This window comes from Podarcis cretensis (assembly GCF_951804945.1).
Source record: "Podarcis cretensis genome assembly, chromosome: 15".
NCBI lineage: Eukaryota > Metazoa > Chordata > Lepidosauria > Squamata > Lacertidae > Podarcis > Podarcis cretensis.
In genome coordinates, this window is record NC_137185.1 from 29,646,908 (window position 1) to 29,668,572 (window position 21,665).

A 21,665-nucleotide genomic window follows, 5' to 3' on the forward strand; every position below is an offset into this window, starting at 1 on the left:
AATACCCAAAGGCAGAAGAGCAAAGCAGCTCCCACCCACCCCTTCCTCTGCTCAGAACAACCCCCCCCCCCAAAAAAAAGCTAAAGAGAGGCAGTTCTGGCCTTTAGCTTTCAAGTAAGCAAGAGGCCTTCCTTGCAGGTAGGTTGGGGCCCCCCAAAACGAAATCTATCCATTTCCCAATTCCCACCTCCATCTTCTCTCCTCTGACTCAATATAATTCTCAATATAATTCTGATGGGGGGCGGGGGGGGGAGCTGCATGGTGCTGCCTTTCCAGAGCCTGTGATGGATTTGGGTCATCCTGGGTGCCAAGTCTTGCTCAGGAGTAAGCATCAGGGTGGATAAAAATGATTTTTAAAATAAAAAAAATCAGATTTTTAAAATTTAAATTGGATTTTAAAAATAAAATGCTTTTGGAGGAAAAATCTTTCTAAAGATAGTTTTCTGTTCAAGTTACATTATAGTCCAAAGGCTATTCATCATGAAATAAGGATTTGTTTTAAGTTTTTCATGTGTGCTAAAACTCAGTCTACAGGTTTTTTTTAATTGTTTAACCACATCAGTTAACAAACATGGATACATGTGATGTAAGGTTATAGTTTTAGTTAAATAAATTGTTTAAATTGTTATTAAGGAAATGATGGTTTTCCCCCTTCCAATAAAGTACAGCAGAAAAGTTATCCAAATATAAACTTATTAAACTGCACAATAATTTCATAATTATCTGGCTATGTATTTCTAAAAGCATAACCAAATCAGTAATTTTTGATATAGCTGTAAAAACTACTCTGAAAATTGATTATTCCAAAAATGAAACCTCCATCTGGTTGTATTGTAAATATTAAGCTTATACCAGCAAGAATGAGTCTTTCTGTAAAAAAATGATTTAAATCAAGTCTTACTGACTAGCGATTTAAATCAAATCCACCCTAGTAGGCATGTTCTCTGCGGCCATATGTTGGCACTGGAAATGGGCATGTGAGTACCCCTCTGCTCTGTTGCAGACACTCGTCAGAAAGTACTTTCCAGCATCTCCTGCCTGATGTCTGCTGGCTCCCTTAGAAAGCACCTGCCCAGCATGGGACCCACTGGAAGGAACCAGGTGCCATATTGACCCAGTGCATCACTGGTTGTGCTGGCAGGTTTAGAATAATGCTTTCTTAGGTGAGGGGAAGGCACTGTGAGTCTGTCTGTTTGGGCCCTTGGAAAGCCCAAGGCTAGAAAAGGAGAGCCTTAGGCTCAAATGCTCATTCAGGTATGAAGCTGACAGGCTGATCTCGGGCAGACATGATCTTTCGGGCTTCCCTACCTTACAGGGTTGTTGTGAGGAGAACAACAACAACAACCGAACCACGTACCTCATTTAGAACCCTGCAGAGGAAAGGCAGAATACAAATGCAGTAAATATTACTACTTTGCACATCTTGAAGGCAGCAGCCTCAGGGAAGGGGGGGGGGAAGGCTGTTGCAAAGTACAGTGGCCTGTTTGCTTTTTTTGTAAATTCCTCTGTTTTCAAAATATTTCTCTTGCGAGGGAAGAAGTGGCGTAGAAGCTGTTGCATCAGCTGACCTGTAAACAGTTTGCTTGTATAGGGAGGGTTCAAAGACTTCTGAGCATCTCAGTTCTTACCCCTGCCCTCGAAATAAATAAAGCAAATCTGAATGATGTTATGAAATACAGGGGGGGGGGAAACGGTTTTAAAGCTTGCTTGCAGGCACTACCCGAGGAAGCCACAGAATTTGGAACCAGTTTGAGTGGGAGGAGATTAAATATTGTCACTGGTCCTTGCCCATGAGTAGGAGGTGCAGGACTGTAGGGCAGCAGAGAGGATTCTTATGTTCTCTTCCTTACCGCAACATCAACCATTGTCTAAAAGTTCGCATGCCAAAAGATGTAGGGAGCTGCCAGTGTTCTTCCAGTTTGGGTCAGCAGGTGTTGTACTACAACTGCGGTCATTTCCTAGCCAGCTTAGCCCCAGTGGTCAGAGTTGATGGGACTTCTAGTCCAACAGAGACCCAAGGTTGAGGATCACTGGTGTATAGGTCAGTCACCACTTGTGGAAATAGGTGGAGCCTGACTATGTTGCTTAGGAGCAGTTTTGGGCTTTGAATGGTTAATTCCAGAGCTGTGGTTCCCCAAATGAGAGGGGAGCCTCACTGCCAGGGGGGGCGGACAGTTGCCAGGGGAGGGCATGGGTTTCTCCCAACAGGCAGCAAGAACAGGCCCTGCATCGCAGCACAAACTTGCCCTTCATCACACCAGACCTTACTCTCAAGCCAAATTAAGTTCCCCACTTAGGAATTATGAATATTAAGCAGCGTATAAATACTTGGAAGTAACTAAAATGGGGAGAGGCACCCTGCCTCCTTTAAGTTGGTTGTCTTTGCTGAAAGGTAATGGGGGGAGGGAATTATCTTCTGCTTTAGACGGGGGGGGGGGACACGGGTGGCACTGTGGGTTAAACCACAGAGTCTAGAGCTTGCCGATCAGAAGGTCGGCGGTTCGAATCCTCACAATAGGGTGAGCATCCATTGCTCAGTCCCTGCTCCTGCCAACCTAGCAGTTCGAAAGCACATCAAAGTGCAAGTAGATAAATAGGTATCGCTCTGGCGGGAAGGTAAACAGCATTTCTGTGCGCTGCTCTGGTTTGCCAGAAGCGGCTTAGTCACGCTGGCCACATGACCCGGAAGCTGGACGCTGGCTCCCTCGGCCAATAAAGCGAGATGAGCGCCGCAACCCCAGAGTTGGCCACGACTGGACCTAATGGTCAGGGGTCCCTTTACCTTTACCTTTTAGACAAGGGATGTGATACTGCCTTTATTGGGGTCTTGTCATTTAGCCCCCAAAGAAAGAAGAAAATAAACTCCCACAAGGAAAATAGGCAGGCAGGTGATGAGACTCTTTCCATCTGGGCATCATGGGCCACTTGTGGTGCGGAGAGGGATGGCAAGCAGAGCAGGTTGATCTGCTAGGCTCTTGTTAGAAAGCCAGCTAGCATTTTTTGGGGGGGGCGGTCCTGCTCCAATGGCCAGGGACGCTCCCATCAGCGTCACCTGCTCAAGCTGTCCCTCTGCGGAGCTGAAAAAAGAGAGCATCTCCTCCCACTAACCTGAAGAAATGTGTGTTGAGAAACGAAAGGGCTGCCTGTGTGTGATTGCAGCCTGGCCCTCCTTCCTGGTGGGAAAGAGAGGCTGCCAAGGAGTATCCTGGAATGGGCAGCCAAGGTGGCTGGGTGTGCAAGGGGGGGGGGGCTCCTTTGTGTGGCTCGCAGACGCTTCATCCTGGGCCTGTGCAATAAGGTCCCTGTACTGGCCTTGCCCTCTCTGTTCTGTCCTTTGAACAAGCAATGCAAGTTATAACAAGGAAATGGTAGCAAGGAGTAGTATCCAGTGATGCTTTATGCAGAACAGGCACACTGAAATTAATGTACTTAAATTGGACCTGTATTCATAGAGTCATTGGAGGGGACTCTGAGGATCACCCAGTCCAAACCCCCCCCCCCCACCTTTTGCAATGCAGGAATATGCAGCTGTCTCTTACAGGGATGGAACCTGCAACCTTGGCGTTATCAGCACCCACCCTCTAACCAACTGAGCTATCCAGGCGTTAAAGTAAACAAGGAATTATGTTCAGGATAGCTGAGTCAGCAGAGCCTGATACTCTTCATCTTAGGGTCGTGGGTTCGTGCCCCAGTTTGGGCAAAAGTTTTCTGCATTGCAGGTGGTTGGACTAGATGATCTGTGTGGTCCCTTCAAACTCTACAGTTCTGTTATTCTATATTGGAGAGGAAATACGCTGGCAGTTGCAATGCTTTTGCTTCTCTCTTTTTACAGGATTTATGTTTTTTATGTCTATGCCTTTCCTTATCAAAGTTTCAGGGTGGCTAGTGGCAAAAACATTCCCCATTTTTTAAAAAAAGGGTTTTTTTATTTTATTTTTAAAGGTTGAGAAAAGTACATACAACATCTCTGTTTTCAATTCTTAAGAGTCCTTTCTTCAAATTATTTATATTCAGTGTGAGACACTAACTGTTATAGTCAGTAGATATGAGGTCGGGAGAGAAGAGTTTTTGAACAAGATAGCAAAACCCAGTAATGCCAATCCATTGTAACAGCAGGCGAAAGCAAACAACAAAATCTGCGTAAGAACTTAAAACAAGCCCATCTAGTCTAGCATCTTGTTGTCACGGCAGCTAGCCAGGTACATAAGCAGGACCTGAGCACAAGAGATGCCCGCTCTCCTGTGGTTTCCAGCAACTGGCATTCAGAAGCAATTGCTGCCTCCAAACCAGGGGTCAGCAAACTTTTTCAGCAGGGGGCCGGTCCACTGTGCCTCAGACCTTAGGGACGGATGGCAGACTATATTCTTTTTTTTTGAGGGGGGGGGAGAGAGAACAAATTCCTATGCCCCACAAATAACCCAGAGGTGCATTTTAAATAAAAGCACACATTCTACTCATGTAAAAACACCAGGCAGGCCCCACAAATAACCCAGAGGTGCATTTTAAATAAAAGCACACATTCTACTCATGTAAAAACACCAGGCAGGCCCCACAAATAACCCAGAGGTGCATTTTAAATAAAAGGACACATTCTACTCATGTAAAAACACCAGGCAGGCCCCACAAATAACCCAGAGGTGCATTTTAAATAAAAGGACACATTCTACTCATGTAAAAACACGCTGATTCCTGGACGGTCCGCAGGCTGGATTTAGAAGACACAGACAGAGAATTATAGAATTGGAAGGGACCCTGAGGATCATCTAGTCGAACCCCCTGCAATGCAGGAATATGCAGCTGTCCCTTATGGGGATCGAACCTGTGACCTTGGTGTTAAACAGCACCACGATCTAACCAACTGAGCTATCCAAGACGATTGGGCCAGATCCGGCCCCCGGGCCTTAGTTTGCCTACTCATGCTCCAAACTGTGGAGGAAGAACATTGCTAGTAGCCGTCGATAGCTTTATCATCCAGCCTATACTTTTTTTAAAAAAGAGAAAAGATCCCATTTAAACACAGTGTTAAAAGACTGCCTCTTCTCTTTTTAATGAAATACCTTTCTTGTGGTGTCTCAAAATGTTTTAGGTATTTTTAAGTACTTGTTATGAAGGACACAAAATATGTGGAGTTGAGGCAAGCTGGCTAAATCTGGTGGAGCAGCAATATGGAAGCAATGAACATCCTGTGGACTTCTGGCAAGAGAGATGCATTCTCCGGGGGGGGGGGGGGGCGCCTCCCAGAGGCCACTCTTAGTCCTGGGGAAACAGATTCAGAGTTTGCAATATAAGAAGCTGTCCGTGTTCTTCTTGGAACCGGAAACCAAGGGTTTAAAAAGACTGGGGTGTTGGGGGGGTGTTAAGAAAAGCAGATAGGTTTTTTTTTCTCCCTCTCTTGCGATATACTGGGTCATCCAGTGAAAAGGGACCAACAGGAGATATGGGAGAGACAAATAAAATAACCTCTTTCCATGACACGCCCAGTTAATAAACGCATCGCCACATGGAAATGGTCTCTGGCCTAGGTGGTCTAAGAAGGGGAATAGACATGTTCAGGTAGGAGGAGAAAGGTATTTCAGGGGCTATTACTATGTGAAACCTCCCTGTTCAGAGGCAGTCTATCTGAATGCCAGTTGCTGCAACTGGGGGGAGAGGCTGCTGGACTTCCCAGCGGCATCTAGTTGGCTAAAGTGGTAAAGAGGTTGCCGGGCTTGCTGGCAATTTCTCTTAACAGTTTCTTTCTTTGCTCTGGTGTTGGCCTGATGAAGCCTCTCCCTGCCCTTGGGTCGATCTTTGTGGCATAGTGGGTGGCTGCCCAAAGGAGCCTTGTTAGGCCAGCTGCTCAAGTGTCCCTAGTCCTGGCTGGCAGGGTACTTGTACTTCCATACTACAGCAGCAACTGGCCCTGGTGCTTCCTTTCCAAGAGAAAGAACCACCCAGACTGGCAGGGCCTCTGAACATCCCCTCTGGGTTGCCTTTACAGCTGCCTACCCAGTGGGCCTAGGGATGTGGGTGGCACTGGTTTAAACCACAGAGCCTAGGGCTTGCCGATCAGAAGGTCGGCGGTTCGAATCCCCGTGATGGGGTGAGCTCCTGTTGCTCGGTCCCTGCTCCTGCCCACCTAGCAGTTCGAAAGCACATAAAGTGCAAGTAGATAAATAGGTACCACTCCGGCGGGAAGGTAAAGGGCGTTTCCGTGCGCTGCTCTGGTTCGGCAGAAGCAGCTTTGTCATGCTGGCCACGTGACCCGGAAGCTGTACGCCGGCTCCCTCGGCCAATAAAGCAAGATGAGTGCCGCAACCCCAGAGTCGGCCATGACTGGACCTAATGGTCAGGGGTCCTTTTTACCCAGTGGACCTAATCTCCCTGCAGCAGGATGCTGAGTGCCATAGCTGGAGCAAGCATGGCTGCTGGAAGGAGCCAGGTGCCTTTGCAAGAGGCTGAGACTCCTTGGCTTATATTATAACATGTCAGGGCAGGATCCTGTGTCACTCCCTGGAGGCCGTTGTGGGTAGTAAGTAGACTGTAGCCATGTCTTTGGGACATGTGGCTTTGCACGGAGGGAGTGTCTGCCTCTTTTCTTTCCCACTGAGCTGAGATTTGCATGTTTCCCCTTTTGTGGAGTGTGCTGGGCTTGTTTCTTCCTCTGCTTTCAGCCAGTCGCCCAGAGTGGTTGTGCCTGGGCAGGGGAGCGCTCTCTGTGTGTTTCCTCCTTATCCTTTTCATAGCGCCCTGGCAAGTGCTGAATACTGCTGCGTGGGCAGGGGTGGATGCAGGCATGTGGACACACGCGGAAGCAGGCTCTGCCATGCATGCTGGCTTGGCTGGCTAGTGCTCAGTGTGTGTTTGGTTGCAAGGTGCTGAGAATCACCAGACTGGCCTTGGAAGTTGCACAAGAGTTCTGGGTGCAGAGCAGCTGGTTGCCATTGCTCCAGTACATGTGGGGCCGAACTGCTGATGTCCAATATTTAAAGGTGTATTTACTTCAGGGTGTACAAAAATCAATGATTTTTTTTTTAAAAAAAAACCCTAAAAAAACCAGGTTTTTTAAATTTAAATCAGATTTTATTTTATTTAAGTCTGATTTTTCAAATAAAATGCTTTTGGGAGAAAATCTTTCTGATTGCAGAAAAGTTGTCCAAATATAAACAGTTAACTTATTAAACCCTACAATAATTTCATAGTTATCTATGTATTTCTAAAAGCATAACCAAATCAGTAATTTTTGATATAACTTTAAAAACTACTCTGAAAATTGATTATTCCAAAAATGAAACCTTCATCTGGTTGTAAATATTAAGGTTATACCAGCAAGAATGAGTCATTTCTGTAAAAAAAAAAAAGATTTAAATCAAGTCTTACTGACAGGTGATTTAAATCGTGATTTAAATCAAATCCACCCTCATTTATTTATGCAATGCACCTTTCCTTTCTGTGTCCTGCAAACACTTTTATGATCAGTGTCTGGGCAGGTGCTCAGCTATGTTATTGAGCTGCAGCTTGAGCATCGTTTACTCCTTCCCCAATCACAAGTTACACAAGGGGTACACTCCCATCCGCTCCCCCATTTGTCTTCCAGCAGCCCAACAAGATGCCTCCTTCGGGATCCATCTTCAACTGAAGTTCTTCAGCTTGAGGCAAAGATTGGGGGGGAGGGGCTTGCAAAAGCAATTTCATTTCGTTTTTCATTTCACTTTTTATTTGTATACCCCTTTCTTGTTTTACTATACTACAAGGCAGTTTGCAAGCTAAAGAAACCACAACATAGGCAGCAAAGATAATAACACCTAACAACAAATCTGATCCAATACAAAAAAACCATAATGAAAACGTAACTTTAAGATAAACAACTTAATGTTTGTCAATTAAAGCAATATTCAGTAATCCATTACAGTAAACAGTAAAATTAAATATCAGCAGATAATAATTATAAACAGTTTACACTTAACAATTGCAATAAAGAATTACTAAACTATAATCAATAAAAAATAACGGCAATTCGCAATGCATAAAATACTACAAAACCATGTAAAAGGGTCAAATTGAGAAACAAGGACCATTGTTTACCTTGTAGTTGAGGAATCTGTTCTTTAATCCAGGCCTTAATTTTTCCCAGTATATATCAGGACCGGCCCTCTGAGCAATTTTCAATACAGTGGTGCCTCAGGTTACATACGCTTCACGTTACATACGCTTCAGGTTACAGACTCCACTAACCCAGAAATAGTGCTTTAGGTTAAGAACTTTGCTTCAGGATGAGAACAGAAATCAGGCTCCGGCGGCACGGTGGCAGCAGGAGGCCCCATTAGCTAAAGTGGTGCTTCAGGTTAAGAACAGACCTCCAGAAAGAATTAAGTACTTAACCCAAGGTACCACTGTACTACTATGAAGTCCTGAAATATGTGTAGTAGTGTTTTCAAGTACCTCTGAACGTGTCCAGAGTGCCTGCCAATATCCATAGCCTCAACCTGTCCTCACCTGCTCAGATCTAAGAAGCAGCAGTCCCAGCCATTCCAAGTTAGCAGATCTGCCTCTGAGGAGACGGAGTCCTGCCTAAGTGGAGCCCATTGCCTTTGAGGTTCATGAGGAGAACTTGGGGAAGTTCACTGCCCCACAGAAGCCATTAAAAGTTGGCTCCCTCCCCACCCAACAACCAGCCAACAATTGATGTCCAATGACAGTAAATAGGAGGAACAACATACCAATGATTGGGAAGAAATGACAAGCCAGTGTGGTGTAGTGGTTAGAGTGCCAGACTGGGACTTGGGAGACCAGAGTTCAAATCCCCACTTGGCCATGAAGTGCACTGGGTGACTTTGGACCAGTCACTGCCTTTCATCTGTCTCAAAGTGTTGTTGTGGGGATTAATTCTTCTTCTTCTTCTTCTTCTTCTTCTTCTTCTTCTTCTTCTTCTTCTTCTTCTTCTTTATATCCCGCCCATCTGGCTGGGCTTCCCCAGCCACTCTGGGCAGCTTCCAACAAAATATTAAAATACTGTAATACATCAAACATTAAAAGCTTCCCTAAACATTGCTGCCTTCAGATGTCTTCTAAAAGTCTGGTAGTTGTTGTGCTGTTTGACATCTGATGGGAGGGCGTTCCACAGGGCGGGCGCCACTACCGAGAAGGCCCTCTGCCTGGTTCCCTGTAGCTTTGCTTCTCGCAATGAGGGAAGGCCCTCGGCGCTGGACCTCAGTGTCCGGGTAGAACGATGGGGCTGGAGACGCTCCTTCAGATATACTGGATAAATGAAGAAGCGAGAGAATCACGTGCGCCACCTTCCCCTCCTTGGTTTGGGGTGGGCGGGGGGAAGGTGGAATATAAAATGCAGTAAATGTGAGTAGCACAAGAGGAATATGGAAGACCTATGCCCAGAGAAATTGGAAGCAAATGTACACGGCTGGGTTTTTCTGGGATGGGCTACCTGGGATGGTTTTGAAAAGAAGGGCTGCAAGGGCACTGCCCCATGGAAAGACCTACCACCCGAAGGCATTCCCCGGCTGAACTAGGGGGAGAGGGGGAGCGATTGCACTGGTGGGCTGTTAACCCTGGCAACTTGGGTGTCACAAATGCGGGAGCTGTGCTGTGGGCAGCCTTATAAACTGGGTGGGGAGGGGCCGGATTGGCGGCTTCCTGTGACCCTTCTTGTTTAACCAGGTCAGGCCAAGGGATGGTGATCATACCATGCATATGCCATGAAAGCTGGGTTAGAACATGGTGCTCATAACACCAAGGTTGCAGGTTCGATCCCCGTGTGGGATGGCTGCATAGTCCTACATTGCAGGGGGTGTGGGAATAGATGAACCTTGGGGTCTCTTCCAACTCTATCGTTCTGTGTATGCATGGCACAACTGGACGCCTCCGGGCACAGATGCCACCTGTTGCCCTCCTGCTATAGGACCCTGTGGCATCTGTGCATAGCCTTGGGTTACTCTTCCTGCTCCTCCACAACTTGCAGCGGTGAGCGTGCGCCCTCTGTGTTATCTGCGTTTGCCCCAGGTGAGAGCCCACGTGTTGCCAGGGGGCATCTCAGGCCTTTGGCCACATCCTGTTCCCCACCAAGGCAGACTTCGCAGCAGGCAAGCTCCTCTCTCCTCCCCCTACTCTGCGTGTGTCTGCCCCCCCCCCCCCCGCCAGGCAGGCTCTTGTGCTGGGCAGGCCTGGGTTAGGCAGCATGGAAATAAATCTCTCCTGGTGTGGAACGAAAGGGGTATAAATATCCCGGGAGTGATGTGATCTTTCCAGCTGCTATTAATAGGCCCCCAGAGACTGAGCCAGCCAGTGCGACAGGCTGACACTTAAAGGGACAGCGGCTCCCCTCCTTCCCTCCCTCCCAGATTGCAGGCAGAGAATTAAACTTCATCCCTGCCTCTGGGATTGCCACCATCAGATGGGAATTAGAGATGGGTGCTGGTCAAGGGGAGGAATGAAGGGGCTGGCCAGGCAATGCTGCTGTCCCAAATTAAACTTTTCACAGGCATGGAAGTGTTGACTGCCTAGGTGCCCTCTGGCCTCAGCTAGCTAGCGGGCATTGCTTCACCTGTAGGAATGAGTGCACTGGGTTCTTCAACTGTGGGCCTGGCACGGTGCCCATTCATGTATGTCCCAAGGAAGCTTTTCCATTCCTCTGTCGTTTCTCGGTGTGTCTGCCTTGGCAACCCTGGAGATAGGGAGAGCAGTTCCATTCCCACGGCTGCCTCTGGCAGACTCCCTGGCAAGGGCAGCACGTTGGAAGGGAGCTGAACAAGAACAACTGGCTGCTGAATCACAGAGAAATGCCTCTCCTGGAAGCAACAGGAAAAGCATCCAGGCCCTTCCAAAACATCCACATAGCTTTCCATAGAGATCTAGCTCTGTTCCTCTGGAACTGAGTGAAGCTGTGCAAGTGCTTCTTTGCCAGTGCCTAGGGTTAGTAATGGGCTGCATGACGGTCAATGAGCTAAAACTAGATGCCAACAAAGCAGAGGTACAGTAGTACCTCGGGTTAAGTACTTAATTCGTTCCGGAGGTCCGTTCTTAACCTGAAACTGTTCTTAACCTGAAGTACCACTTTAGCTAATGGGGCCTCTTGCTGCTGCCACGCCGCCGGAGCACGATTTCTGTTCTCATCCTGAAGCAAAGTTCTTAACCCGATACTGTTTCTGGGTTAGCGGAGTCTGTAACCTGAAGCATATGTAACCCAAGGTACCACTGTACTGTGGATTGGTGGTTCCCATGTCTGGGAACTGGAGGGTTGATCTCTTCTGGACGGGCTTACACACTCCTTGAAGGATCAGTCTCTTACTATGGCGTACTCCTTGACTTCCACCTGGCCACTGGCAGTGCCTATGTCCACCTCCAGCTGATAGTTGGGTCACGGTGACTGGCCTTTGTAACCTGTAGACTTGACTAGTGTAATGCAGTCTATTTAGGGCTGCCCGTGGAGATGGCTTGGTGATGGCTGCTATTGCAGGCTGAGTTGTGACTGTGAGAGTGTTAACTGTGTGGCAGCACAGTACCGTATAACCTTGGTCATGAAGGAACTGTTGTGGTAATTGGACTGGGCACTTAGGTGGCAGTCTGGTCTGATCCTGGACAGAGGCTAGCAGTGGTTGCTCTCGCTCCACCACCCGCAGCTCTGACCACCATTTTTCTTCCTTTTCTCTTTCCCCCGCCCCCTTGCACAGGTGTTTTGCCCAACAGGAAGAAGCAGCAGGGACTTGGAGCTTCCTCCAGTGTCGCTGCCAGAAGCCTTAGCCAATCAAATGCACCCTGACAATAAACTGACCAATCATGGAAAGACAGGTAACAGCAGTGCCCAGCCCCAGCACCATAATGTGAGCCAAAGCCCCACCTGCAACCTGGGCACGAAGGGCGTGGGGGCAGGGAATCATGGTGGCAAAGCCAGCCAGCAAACTCCTGGCAACTCTGGACTGAAAACCAGCCAGCCTCCTGTGCCCGTCTTTGGGGCCTTGAAGGGCAAAGTGAAGCGAGAGCGGAGTGTCTCCGTGGACTCCGGAGAGCAGCGGCAGGAAGCCACCACTACCTCACTGGACAAGGAGCTGAAAGGTGAGGGGCCTGTTGGCTGGAGGGAGAACGGCAGGCTGGAGCCATCTCTGCAGTGCTGCCCCCTGCTGAGGGCTCCTGCCTCTGCCCAACTTGGCTCCGCCTTGCCTCTCTTCCAGGCCGGAGGGTGGGGGCAGGACCGGCAGAGGGGGCGTGGCCATTCCCTGGGTGCCGCTGCCGCCGCTAACACCTGCCTGCTTACCTGCCTGCCGCTTTCCCCTCTCGCTGCGCAGTTGCCCCTCTGGGCCAGAGGAACAGTGGGAGGCTCACGGCGCATTCCTTCCTTGTAGGCGAAGTGGCCCCCCGGAGCAAGCGGCGCTGCGTGCTGGAAAGGAAGCAGCCCTACAGTGGGGACGAGTGGTGCTCAGGACCAGACAGCGAGGAGGAAGAGGAGAAGCCTCTCAGCAGCGCCCACAGTGAGTTGTGCTCATCCACCCATGTGTGTCTTGCGTGTCCAGGTGTGCGTGGTGAAATACTGGCCCCTAGTGGCTTAGAATGAGCCCAAAGGGCTCCTTGACTTGCAGCATTTCGAGCATCGCTTACTCTGGGATTTGCATGTTTTGCTTCCTGAAACTGCAGTGAATTGACACCCCAAAACCTTTGCCTGCAGCCCTTCAAAGCAGCGGGCAGCAGCCCCACCAGAGCACACACACAAACCATACATTTAAACTACACCCCTGCCCCAAGAATATTGGGAACTGTAGTTTGGTCAGAGTGCCAGGAATTGTAGCTCTGTGAGGGGTGAACTACAGTTTGCAGGATACTGTGAGTGGGGTGGGGGAAATGGACTTTAAGCATATAGGGTTTTTCACAGCATCCATCTCCTTCGGTTCTTTGCGGCTGTTCAGTTTCTTCTTATTATGGAGCGCATTTATTACCGGTATGCTGTTTTATTTATGCTAAAATTTCGGTCTCACTTTTCTGGTTGGGTGGAGAGGCGCAAAGCAACTAACTGGATTGTTGTACGTACGAATTGTTACATAGGTTTTTTAAAAAAACAACAACACAATAACAATAGTCATTAAAAGCAGCAAAGTAGTAGTAGTGGTAGTAATTATTATTATTATTATTATTATTATTATTATTATTATTATTATTATTAATTATTATTATTATTATTTATACCCTGCCCATCTGGCTGGGCTTCCCCAGCCACTCTGGGCGGCTTCCAGCAAAATATTAAAATACTGTAACGCATCAAACATTAAAAGCTTTCCAAAGTAAATAACAGACACCCCTTGAAACAGAAACACATACAGCCATGACTTCCCATCTCTTTTCCTTTGGCCATTCCAGCCATTTCCTTAGTGAGAAGCCTCCCCACCCTCCTCTCCCCCAGCAAAGAGTGATCTGTGATAGCTGGAACCAGCACAATGTGAAATGCATGGGGGACAAGGAGGGATGGGAACCTTCTCTTGCTGTGTTCTTTTGGCAGGTATGACCAGGAAATATCATCACATACAGGATGGGGATTGAAATAAACTGGGAAGGAGGTTGAGGCTCCCTGGATATGGACCTCCAGGCTTTTCAGCTCCCTGCTCCCAGCTCCGAGGTTCTCCTGCTGGACCCAACAGCTGACCAGCGGCTCCTGCTCTTGGCTTTCTAACTCCTCCTCTCCCCTTCCACTGCAGATTGTAATGTAGTGGAGTCGGCAATGACCGCGGCCTCGCAGCTGGGCCCAGGACCCAATCCGCTGCCAGCCTTGAGCGAGAGCAACGCGTCTGGCACGCCCCATGGAGCAACCCCCGGCCTGAGGTCAGACACCAGGAACAGTGGCGGGAAGCAGCCGTTGCAGTTTGTTTATGTCTTCACGACGCACCTCGCTAACACGTAAGCCTTCATGTGGCGGGTAGGGTTCCGGGCCTTCCTCTACCCGTGGCTTCTCCTGTGGGCATGGCTTGGTGGGTGGCTTTCCAAAAAAACCCACTTCTACCCAGAGTTTGTGCCCCTCTCGGCTTCTCCCCTCGGCTCCCCTCACCTGTCGCTGAGGCCTTGAGGCTCATGCTTCTCCCCAACGGGAATGGAAAGGCCCTCCAGTCACACTGGGGCAGCGTAGAGTCAAAGGAAGCGTTGGGTTCCATGGGACCCTCTCCCTTCCTCAGCCAAAGCACCCCTTCCGTTGCATTCAGGGACCCCAGTCATGGGTACCGTCGGTGGGGAAACAACAGGCAGGGAAAGGGGAGAGCCCAGGTTTCTTAACGGAATGCATGTGGGCAGGGCCGGCAAGACATCTGCTTGATAGCCTGCCTTGTTTGTGTTTGCAGGGCGGCAGAAGCTGTCCTTCAAGGCCGAGCGGACTCCATCCTGGGCTACCACCAGCAGCATGTGCCCCGGGCCAAGTTGGATCAGGTAGGAAATGGATGGGGGCTCAGGGCTTCGGAACTGCTGAGGGCAGAGGTGTCACGGTCCTGTTCACAGGCGATCAAAGTCCTGGCATAGGACATCAGGACCAGGGGCAAGATGGGGTGGGAGCAGGAACGGGGGGGCCAGAAGCCAGGAGTCAGGAAGCCAAGAGTCCTAGGGTCAGAGAGCCAGGAGTCAAAATGCCGAGGGTCCGAGGGTCAGGAAGCAAGGTACCACGAAGTCAGGGGTCTGAGGATCAAGAAGCAGGGAGTCAAGAAGCCAGGGTTCAAGGATCAGGAAGCAAGAAGCCAAACACAGCAAGGCAGGAAACATGTTGCTGTGGCAAAGAGCCGAAGGGAAACGCTGACCTTATATCCCTTCCCAGCTCTTGCCACCAGGTGCTGTGAGTTACCAATCAGCCTCACCTGTGCGGCTGCACCTTGCGTCTTCAGAACAAACCTAGGAAGGCCCCAGTCCTGCAAAATCCTGTTGGTCACAGGGCCTGGCTCCTGCACGCACACCTGACAAGGGGTTGTCACCCTGGTCCCTCCCACCCACTAGTGGGCATTTCAGGATTCTAGGTGGGCGGTAGGGGGTTCTAAGGCACAAGCTGAATCCTCCTTCCATCGAGCACTGGTGGGCGGTAAGGAAATTTTGCCATCAAGAAAGATGCATTAGTGGGCGGTAGGTATAAAATGGTTGACTACCCCTGGCTGAGGGTTTGGGTTGGCGCGGGCCACACCATTGAAGGTGAAGGTTGGACGTGTGCACCCTGGAACAAGGCATCCACCCACCTCACTGACCCTCCTTCTTTCCTTCCCTGCAGGTGCCCATCCCAAAGATACAAGCCACTCCCGAGCCGCTGCCCATCAACCCGTCTCCTGCCAGCACCCCACAGTCCCAGCCCGCCGTGCCCCCGAGTAGCCAAGCCCAGGGGCAGCCTCCGGCTTCTGCACCACCACCTCCCCAGCCTCCGGCACCCCCACCACTAGGTCTTGGCCAAGGACCGCTGCCCACGGCCGGCCCCCTCCCACAAGAGGGGGCTCCCGAGGATGCCCGCCGGGACCTGACCCCCAACTCCGTGGGGAACGGCAGCAGCAGCAGCACCGCCCCCAGCGGCACCCATCCTAACACGCCCACCGCCCCCAGCTCCTTGCCTGCTGGGGCAGCCGATGGATTGATGGGGGAAGGGGCCAACGCTGGGCCCCCCTCGGCGGGGAATGGGCCCCGCAACGCCCTCAACACGGAGGGCCTCTCCAAGGAGCAGCTGGAGCACCGTGAGCGGTCTCTGCAGACTCTGCGGGACATTGAGCGCCTGCTCTTGCGCAGCAGCGAGGCCGAGCCCTTCCTCAAGGGGAGCCCCGGGGCTGGCGAGGGGGGCGTCCTGCCTCCCCAGGCCCCTCCACCGCAGGCCCCCCAGGCCCCTCCCCCTGGGGCCACCGGCTTGAAGAAATACGAGGAGCCCTTGCAGTCCATGATCTCGCAGACTCAGAGCCTGGGGGGCCCCAGCCTGGAGCAGGAGGGCCCCGTTCCCTCCGGAGTGGACATGGGGCAGCAGATGAACATGATGATGCAGCGGCTGGGCCAGGACAGCCTGACGCCCGAGCAGGTGGCCTGGCGGAAGCTGCAGGAGGAGTACTACGAGGAAAAGCGGCGCAAGGAGGAGCAGGTGGGCATGCACGGCGGGCGGCCCCTGCAGGACATGATGCTGCCCCAGCCCATGGGTACCATGATTCTGCGGGGGCCTCCGCCACCCTACCACAGCAAGCCCGGCGAGCAGTGGCTGCTGCGGGGCGTGCCCATGGACATGCCCGAGCAGATGCAGCTGCGGCCATCCTTCGCGGGGCCGCGATTCCCCGGGAACCAGATGCAGAGGGGCTTCGGGGGCATCCCGAACCTGCCCCTCGAGTCGCTGGGCCCCATGGGCAGCGTGCAGCGCCCCCCGAGGCCCGGCATGGCCTGGAACGAGGACATGCCCATGGCGGGGCCTGGCAACTTCGCCCCCGGGAACCTGCCCTACCTGCCGGGACAGGGCGAGGCGGAGCGCTTCGTGACGCCGCGGGCTCGTGAGGAGATGTTGCGGCACCACCTGGAGAAGCGGCAGGGGGCGATGCAGCGGCCTCTGGGCATGGAGATGGAGCGCATGATGCAGGCACACCGGCAGGTGGAGCCGGCCATGTTTGCCGGGGAGGGGCTGGGCATGGAGTTTGGCGGCTCGCGGGCCATGATGAGCCCGCCGTTGCGGGACATGGAGCCGGCACTGGGCCCCGGCAACCTCAACATGAACATGAACGTCAACATGAACATGAACATGAACTTGAACGTGCAGATGACGCCTCAGCAGCAGCAGATGCTGATGTCGCAGAAGATGCGCGGCCCCGAGATGATGCCCTCTGAGGAAATGGCTCGGCTGCGTGCCCCCAACGGCACTGCAGCCATGATGGGGGGCCCCCCGAAAATGATGATGGGCTCACCGTTCCCCAGTCAGGGGCAGCAGCAGCCGCCACCGCCGCCTCAGCAGCAGCAACAAGGCTTCCCAGGCATGCAGGGCCCGTACCCTCCTGTGCCACAGGAGATGAGCAACACCACAGACATGTTTGGCCCCGAGCAGGGGGGCATGGGCAGCACCACGCGGCTCAGCCACATCCCCCTGCCCCCCACCACCAGCGCCCCGTCCACAAACATGCACCAGGCGCCCGTCAGAGGCCTGGGCCGCCGCCCTTCCGACCTGGCCCTCAACATGGGGCAGATGAACTCTCCCAACGTGGGCCGCCTCAAGTCTCCAACGCTCAGCCAAGTTCATTCCCCGCTGGGCACCTCCCCTTCCGCCAACCTCAAGTCCCCGCAGACGCCCTCCGCCATGGTCAGCCTGCCAGCTGCCAGTGCCACCAGCGCCCCACTCAAGTCCCCGCAGGTTCTCAGCTCCGTGCTCAACGTCCGATCCCCGACCAGCTCCCCCGGCCACCTCAAGTCCCCGTCCATGGCCGTCTCTTCTCCAGGGTGGGCGCCCTCGCCCAAAAACGCCCTTTCCAGCCCTGGCATTGGGCAGAGCAAGCCAGCCCTTGGAATGAGCAACTCTGCACCCCTGGGCAGCATCGAGCAAGGTAATGGGCCTAGATTGTACCCTGAGGGCAGGGACTGCAAAAGGAGCACGTTGCAGTTTTAAATTGAAATGCGACTCTCCTGTTCCTTTTTTAAAAAAATAAAAAGAGTAAAGCCTACATTTATCTTAAAATCAGTTGTTCTTATCAAACAGGAAGTAGGCATCTTTTTAAAAATGGAAATAAAACTGGGCGGGGGAGGAGTGTCTGCATTAGATGTCAAGCATTGCAAATACGGCTCAGGAGATTAACCGTTATATTATTATTTGCTTGATGCTGAGTTTCGGCTGCTAACAAGTTATCAGCAACATCTGGGTCCAGACACTCTCCTGCTGCCCCGCACACCAAGCCCATTCTCTGGGCCCTTCTATGTGCTCCTGTCGCCCTGCTTTATGCGGTGCTTGCAGTTCTCGGGTTGTATGTGCCGTTCTGCCAACTTTCAATGAATATTTGCTTCCTGTTTCATAAAATGGTAAAGGTACCCCTGACCATTAGGTCCAGTCGTGATCGACTCTGGGGTTGCGCGCTCATCTCGCTTTATTGGCCGAGGAAGCCAGCGTTTGCCCACAGACAGCTTCCGGGTCATGTGGCCAGCATGACTAAGCCGCTTCTGGTGAACCAGAGCAGCGCACGGAAACGCCGTTTTTTGTGTGTTTTTTTTTAAATATTTATTAAGATTTTTTAAATACAAAAATGCAAAAGTGATAAACAATATAACATATATCATAACGTATTATCAAAGCTTCTTTGGACTCCCTCACGTCTCCCGCTCCCACTTGCATCATTACAATACTTTTTCCAGCAATTTATCAACTTATTTACATTCTTAAGTCTTATTCATTTAATTTAGTCTGATGATTCTCCAAAAAATGTATATTTTCCTCAGTCTCATTTATCATCCAAATTGCGTCTAATTTAGTGGTGCTCAATTGTTTATGATCTGGCATCCTTCTTAACATTCAACCAAATTACAGTGTTTTTGTAAATAAATCCTAAATTTCTTCCAATCTTCTTCAACCTTCTCTTCTCCCAGGTCTCGGATTCTGCCGGTCATCTCGGCTAGTTCCATATAGTCTATCAGTTGCATCTGCCACTCTTCCAGTGTGGGTAGATCTTGAATTTTCCAGTGCTTAGCGATGAGTATCCTTGCTGCCGTTGTTGCATACATAAAGAATGTTCGGTCCTTCCTTAACACCTTCTGGTCGACAATACCCAAAAGGAAGGCCTCTGGTTTCTTAGGGAAAGTATACTTAAATACCTTTTTCAACTCATTATATATCATTTCCCAGAAGGCCTTCACTCTAGGGCACGTCCACCAGAGGTGAAAGAATGTTCCTTCATTTCCTTTACATTTCCAGCATTTGTTATCAGACAAATGGTATATTTTGGCAAGTTTAACTGGGGTCATGTACCATCTATATATCATTTTCATTACATTTTCCTTCAAAGCATTACATGCAGTGAAGTTCAACCCAGTGGTCCACAACCTTTCCCAGTCCTCAAACATAATGTTATACCCAATATCCTGTGCCCACTTTATCATAGCCGATTTAACCATTTCATCTTGTGTGTTCCATTTTAACAGCAAGTTATACATTCTTGAAAGTACCTTAGTCTTAGGTTCTAACAATTCTGTTTCCAATTTCGATTTCTCCACCTGGAACCCTAACTTTTTATCATTTTTAAAGACTTCTTTAATCTGAGCGTAGTGTAACCAGTCTCACACTTTATCCTTCATTTTCTCCAAACTCTGCAATTTCCAATTGTCTCCATCTTTTTCTAGTATTTCCCCATATTTTGGCCATTTGGCCTCCATATTGGGTCTTTTTCGGGCCTTAGCTTCCAGAGGTGATAGCCACCTTGGAGTTTTATTTTCCAATAAGTCTTTATATTTTGTCCAGACATTAAACACTGCTTTTCTGACAATATGGTTCTTAAAGGCCTTATTGATCTTAACCTTGTCATACCATAAGTATGCATGCCAACCAAAAGCATTGTTGAAACCTTCCAGATCCAGTACGTCCGTGTCTTCGAGAAGTAGCCAGTCTTTTAGCCAGCAGAAAGCTGCGGCCTCATAGTACAACTTTAGGTCTGGCAGGGCAAAGCCCCCTCTTTCTTTCGCATCAGTTAGTATCTTAAACTTAATTCTGGGCTTTTTGCCCTGCCAGACAAACTTAGATATATCTCTCTGCCACTTCCGGAAGCACTCCGTCTTATCCACAATCTGTAGTGTTTGGAACAAAAACAACATTTTTGGCAATACATTCATCTTGATAGCAGCAATTCGGCCTAACAAAGAAAGTTTCAATTTTGTCCAACTGTCTAAATCTCTCTTAATTTCTGACCAACATTTTTCATAGTTATTCTTAAATAAATTCAGATTTTTTGCTGTTATGTTTACCCCTAGGTACTTTACTTTTTTAACCACATTTAATTCTGTCTCTCTCTGAAACCGTTCTGACTCTGTATCTGTCAAATTTTTCCCCAATACCTTGGTTTTCTGTTTGTTTAATTTAAATCCCGCCACCCGACCAAAGTCTTGAATCAATTGTAATACTCTTTTCGTACTAGATTCTGGCTCCTGCAGGGTCAAAACTAGGTCATCTGCAAAAGCTTTAAGTTTATATTGTTTTGCTCCGACCTGAATTCCTTCCACCAACCGGTCCCCTCTAATCATATTCAAGAGCACCTCCAGAACCAAAATAAATAGCAGAGGGGAGATAGGGCAGCCTTGTTGTGTTCCTTTTTCAATTTTAAACTCTTCTGTAACCACATTGTTAACTATCAATTTAGCCTTTTGTTCTGAATATATTGCATCAATCCCATTCTCAAAACCCCGTCCCACTCCCATTTCTTTTAAATTTCCCCTTATAAATTTCCAGGAGATATTGTCAAAGGCCTTCTCCGCGTCTATAAAGATTAACACTGCTTTTGTATTTATATCTGTTTGCAAAAGTTCCAAAATGTCAATAATGTTCCTTGTGTTAGCAAACAAGTGTCTACCTGGGAGAAAGCCCGCCTGGTCCTTGTGAATTACTTCGTTTAAAACTTTTTTAAGTCTACTTGCCAGAATATCTGCAAATATTTTGTAATCCACATTTAAAAGAGAGATGGGACGATAGTTCTTAAGTTGTGTCTTTTCAGCTTCCGATTTTGGTATCAATGTGATGAAGGCTTCTTTCCACGATTCTGGCGCCCTCCTTCCCTCCATAATTTCATTGCTAACCTCCATCAGTGGTTGTATCACCTTCCTGCCGGAGCGGTACCTATTTATCTACTTGCACTTTAATGTGCTTTCGAACTGCTAGGTTGGCAGGAGCTGGGACCGATAGGAAAACACAAATTATTGGGAAGAAGGGTCAGCCCTTTCCTGTTTCTGGAAAGAGCTGGGCAGTGGGTCTGAAAGCAGGTGGTCTGTTTCTGTGTTCCGAGAGAACCTCCAAATGGAAACCCTATTGAAATAGGAATACTATGTATGTCAGCTTTCTCCAACCTGGTGCTCTCTAGATGATTTGAACTGCAACTCCGTCGCAGCCTCTACTGGTTGGGGTTACTGGGGTTGTAGTCCAACCTATCTGGAGAGTTACAGGTAGGTAGCCGTGTTGGTCTGCCGTAGTCGAAACAAAATAAAAAAATTCCTTCCAGTAGCACCTTAGAGACCAACAAAGTTTGTTATTGGTATGAGCTTTCGTGTGCTGCCACATACATCTGGACAACACCATTACTGGCCCCAACAACATCAAACATACCATCTCAGGACTATTTAATTGCTCATCTTCTAACACTGTGTATGCCATCAAATGCCAACTGTGCCCTTCAGCTCTCTATTTTGGACAAACAGGCCAAACCCTACGCCAAAGGATAAATGGACATAAATCTGATATCAGGAATCACAAGAGACAGAAACCAGTAGGAGAACACTTCAATCTCCCAGGACATTCTACACAAGATCTCAAAGTAGCTGTTTTATTACAAAAGAATTTCAGAAATAGACTGGAAAGAGAAGTTGCTGAATTGCAACTTATTACCAAACTTAAAACCATGGAGAGACCTGGTCTGAATAGAGACATTGGATTCTTATCTCATTATACATGATATAGCTATTTTTAGCCGCCACACCCATTGCTTTTTCCTGTAAGACCAATTGCAGTCGTTAACAGTCATCAACAGGTTTACCAC

The 21,665-nt window shown here is 49.4% G+C and overlaps 1 protein-coding gene across 3 annotated transcripts in view; it reads left to right on the plus strand.

Annotated features, from left to right (window-relative positions):
- BCL9L (BCL9 like) overlaps positions 1-21,665 on the plus strand; it is a 44,611-nt gene that overhangs the window by 17,741 nt on the left and 5,205 nt on the right. For 2 of the 3 annotated variants that reach the window (XM_079956142.1, XM_079956143.1), the window contains exons 2-6: positions 11,664-12,045; positions 12,333-12,458; positions 13,674-13,872; positions 14,307-14,391; positions 15,212-17,489. In XM_079956142.1, the coding sequence (XP_079812268.1) occupies positions 11,742-12,045; positions 12,333-12,458; positions 13,674-13,872; positions 14,307-14,391; positions 15,212-17,489 (2,992 nt within the window). In that variant the 5' untranslated portion in view covers positions 11,664-11,741. The remainder of the gene's footprint in view (positions 1-11,663; positions 12,046-12,332; positions 12,459-13,673; positions 13,873-14,306; positions 14,392-15,211; positions 17,490-21,665) is intronic. The other variant, XM_079956144.1, reaches the window with a different exon arrangement.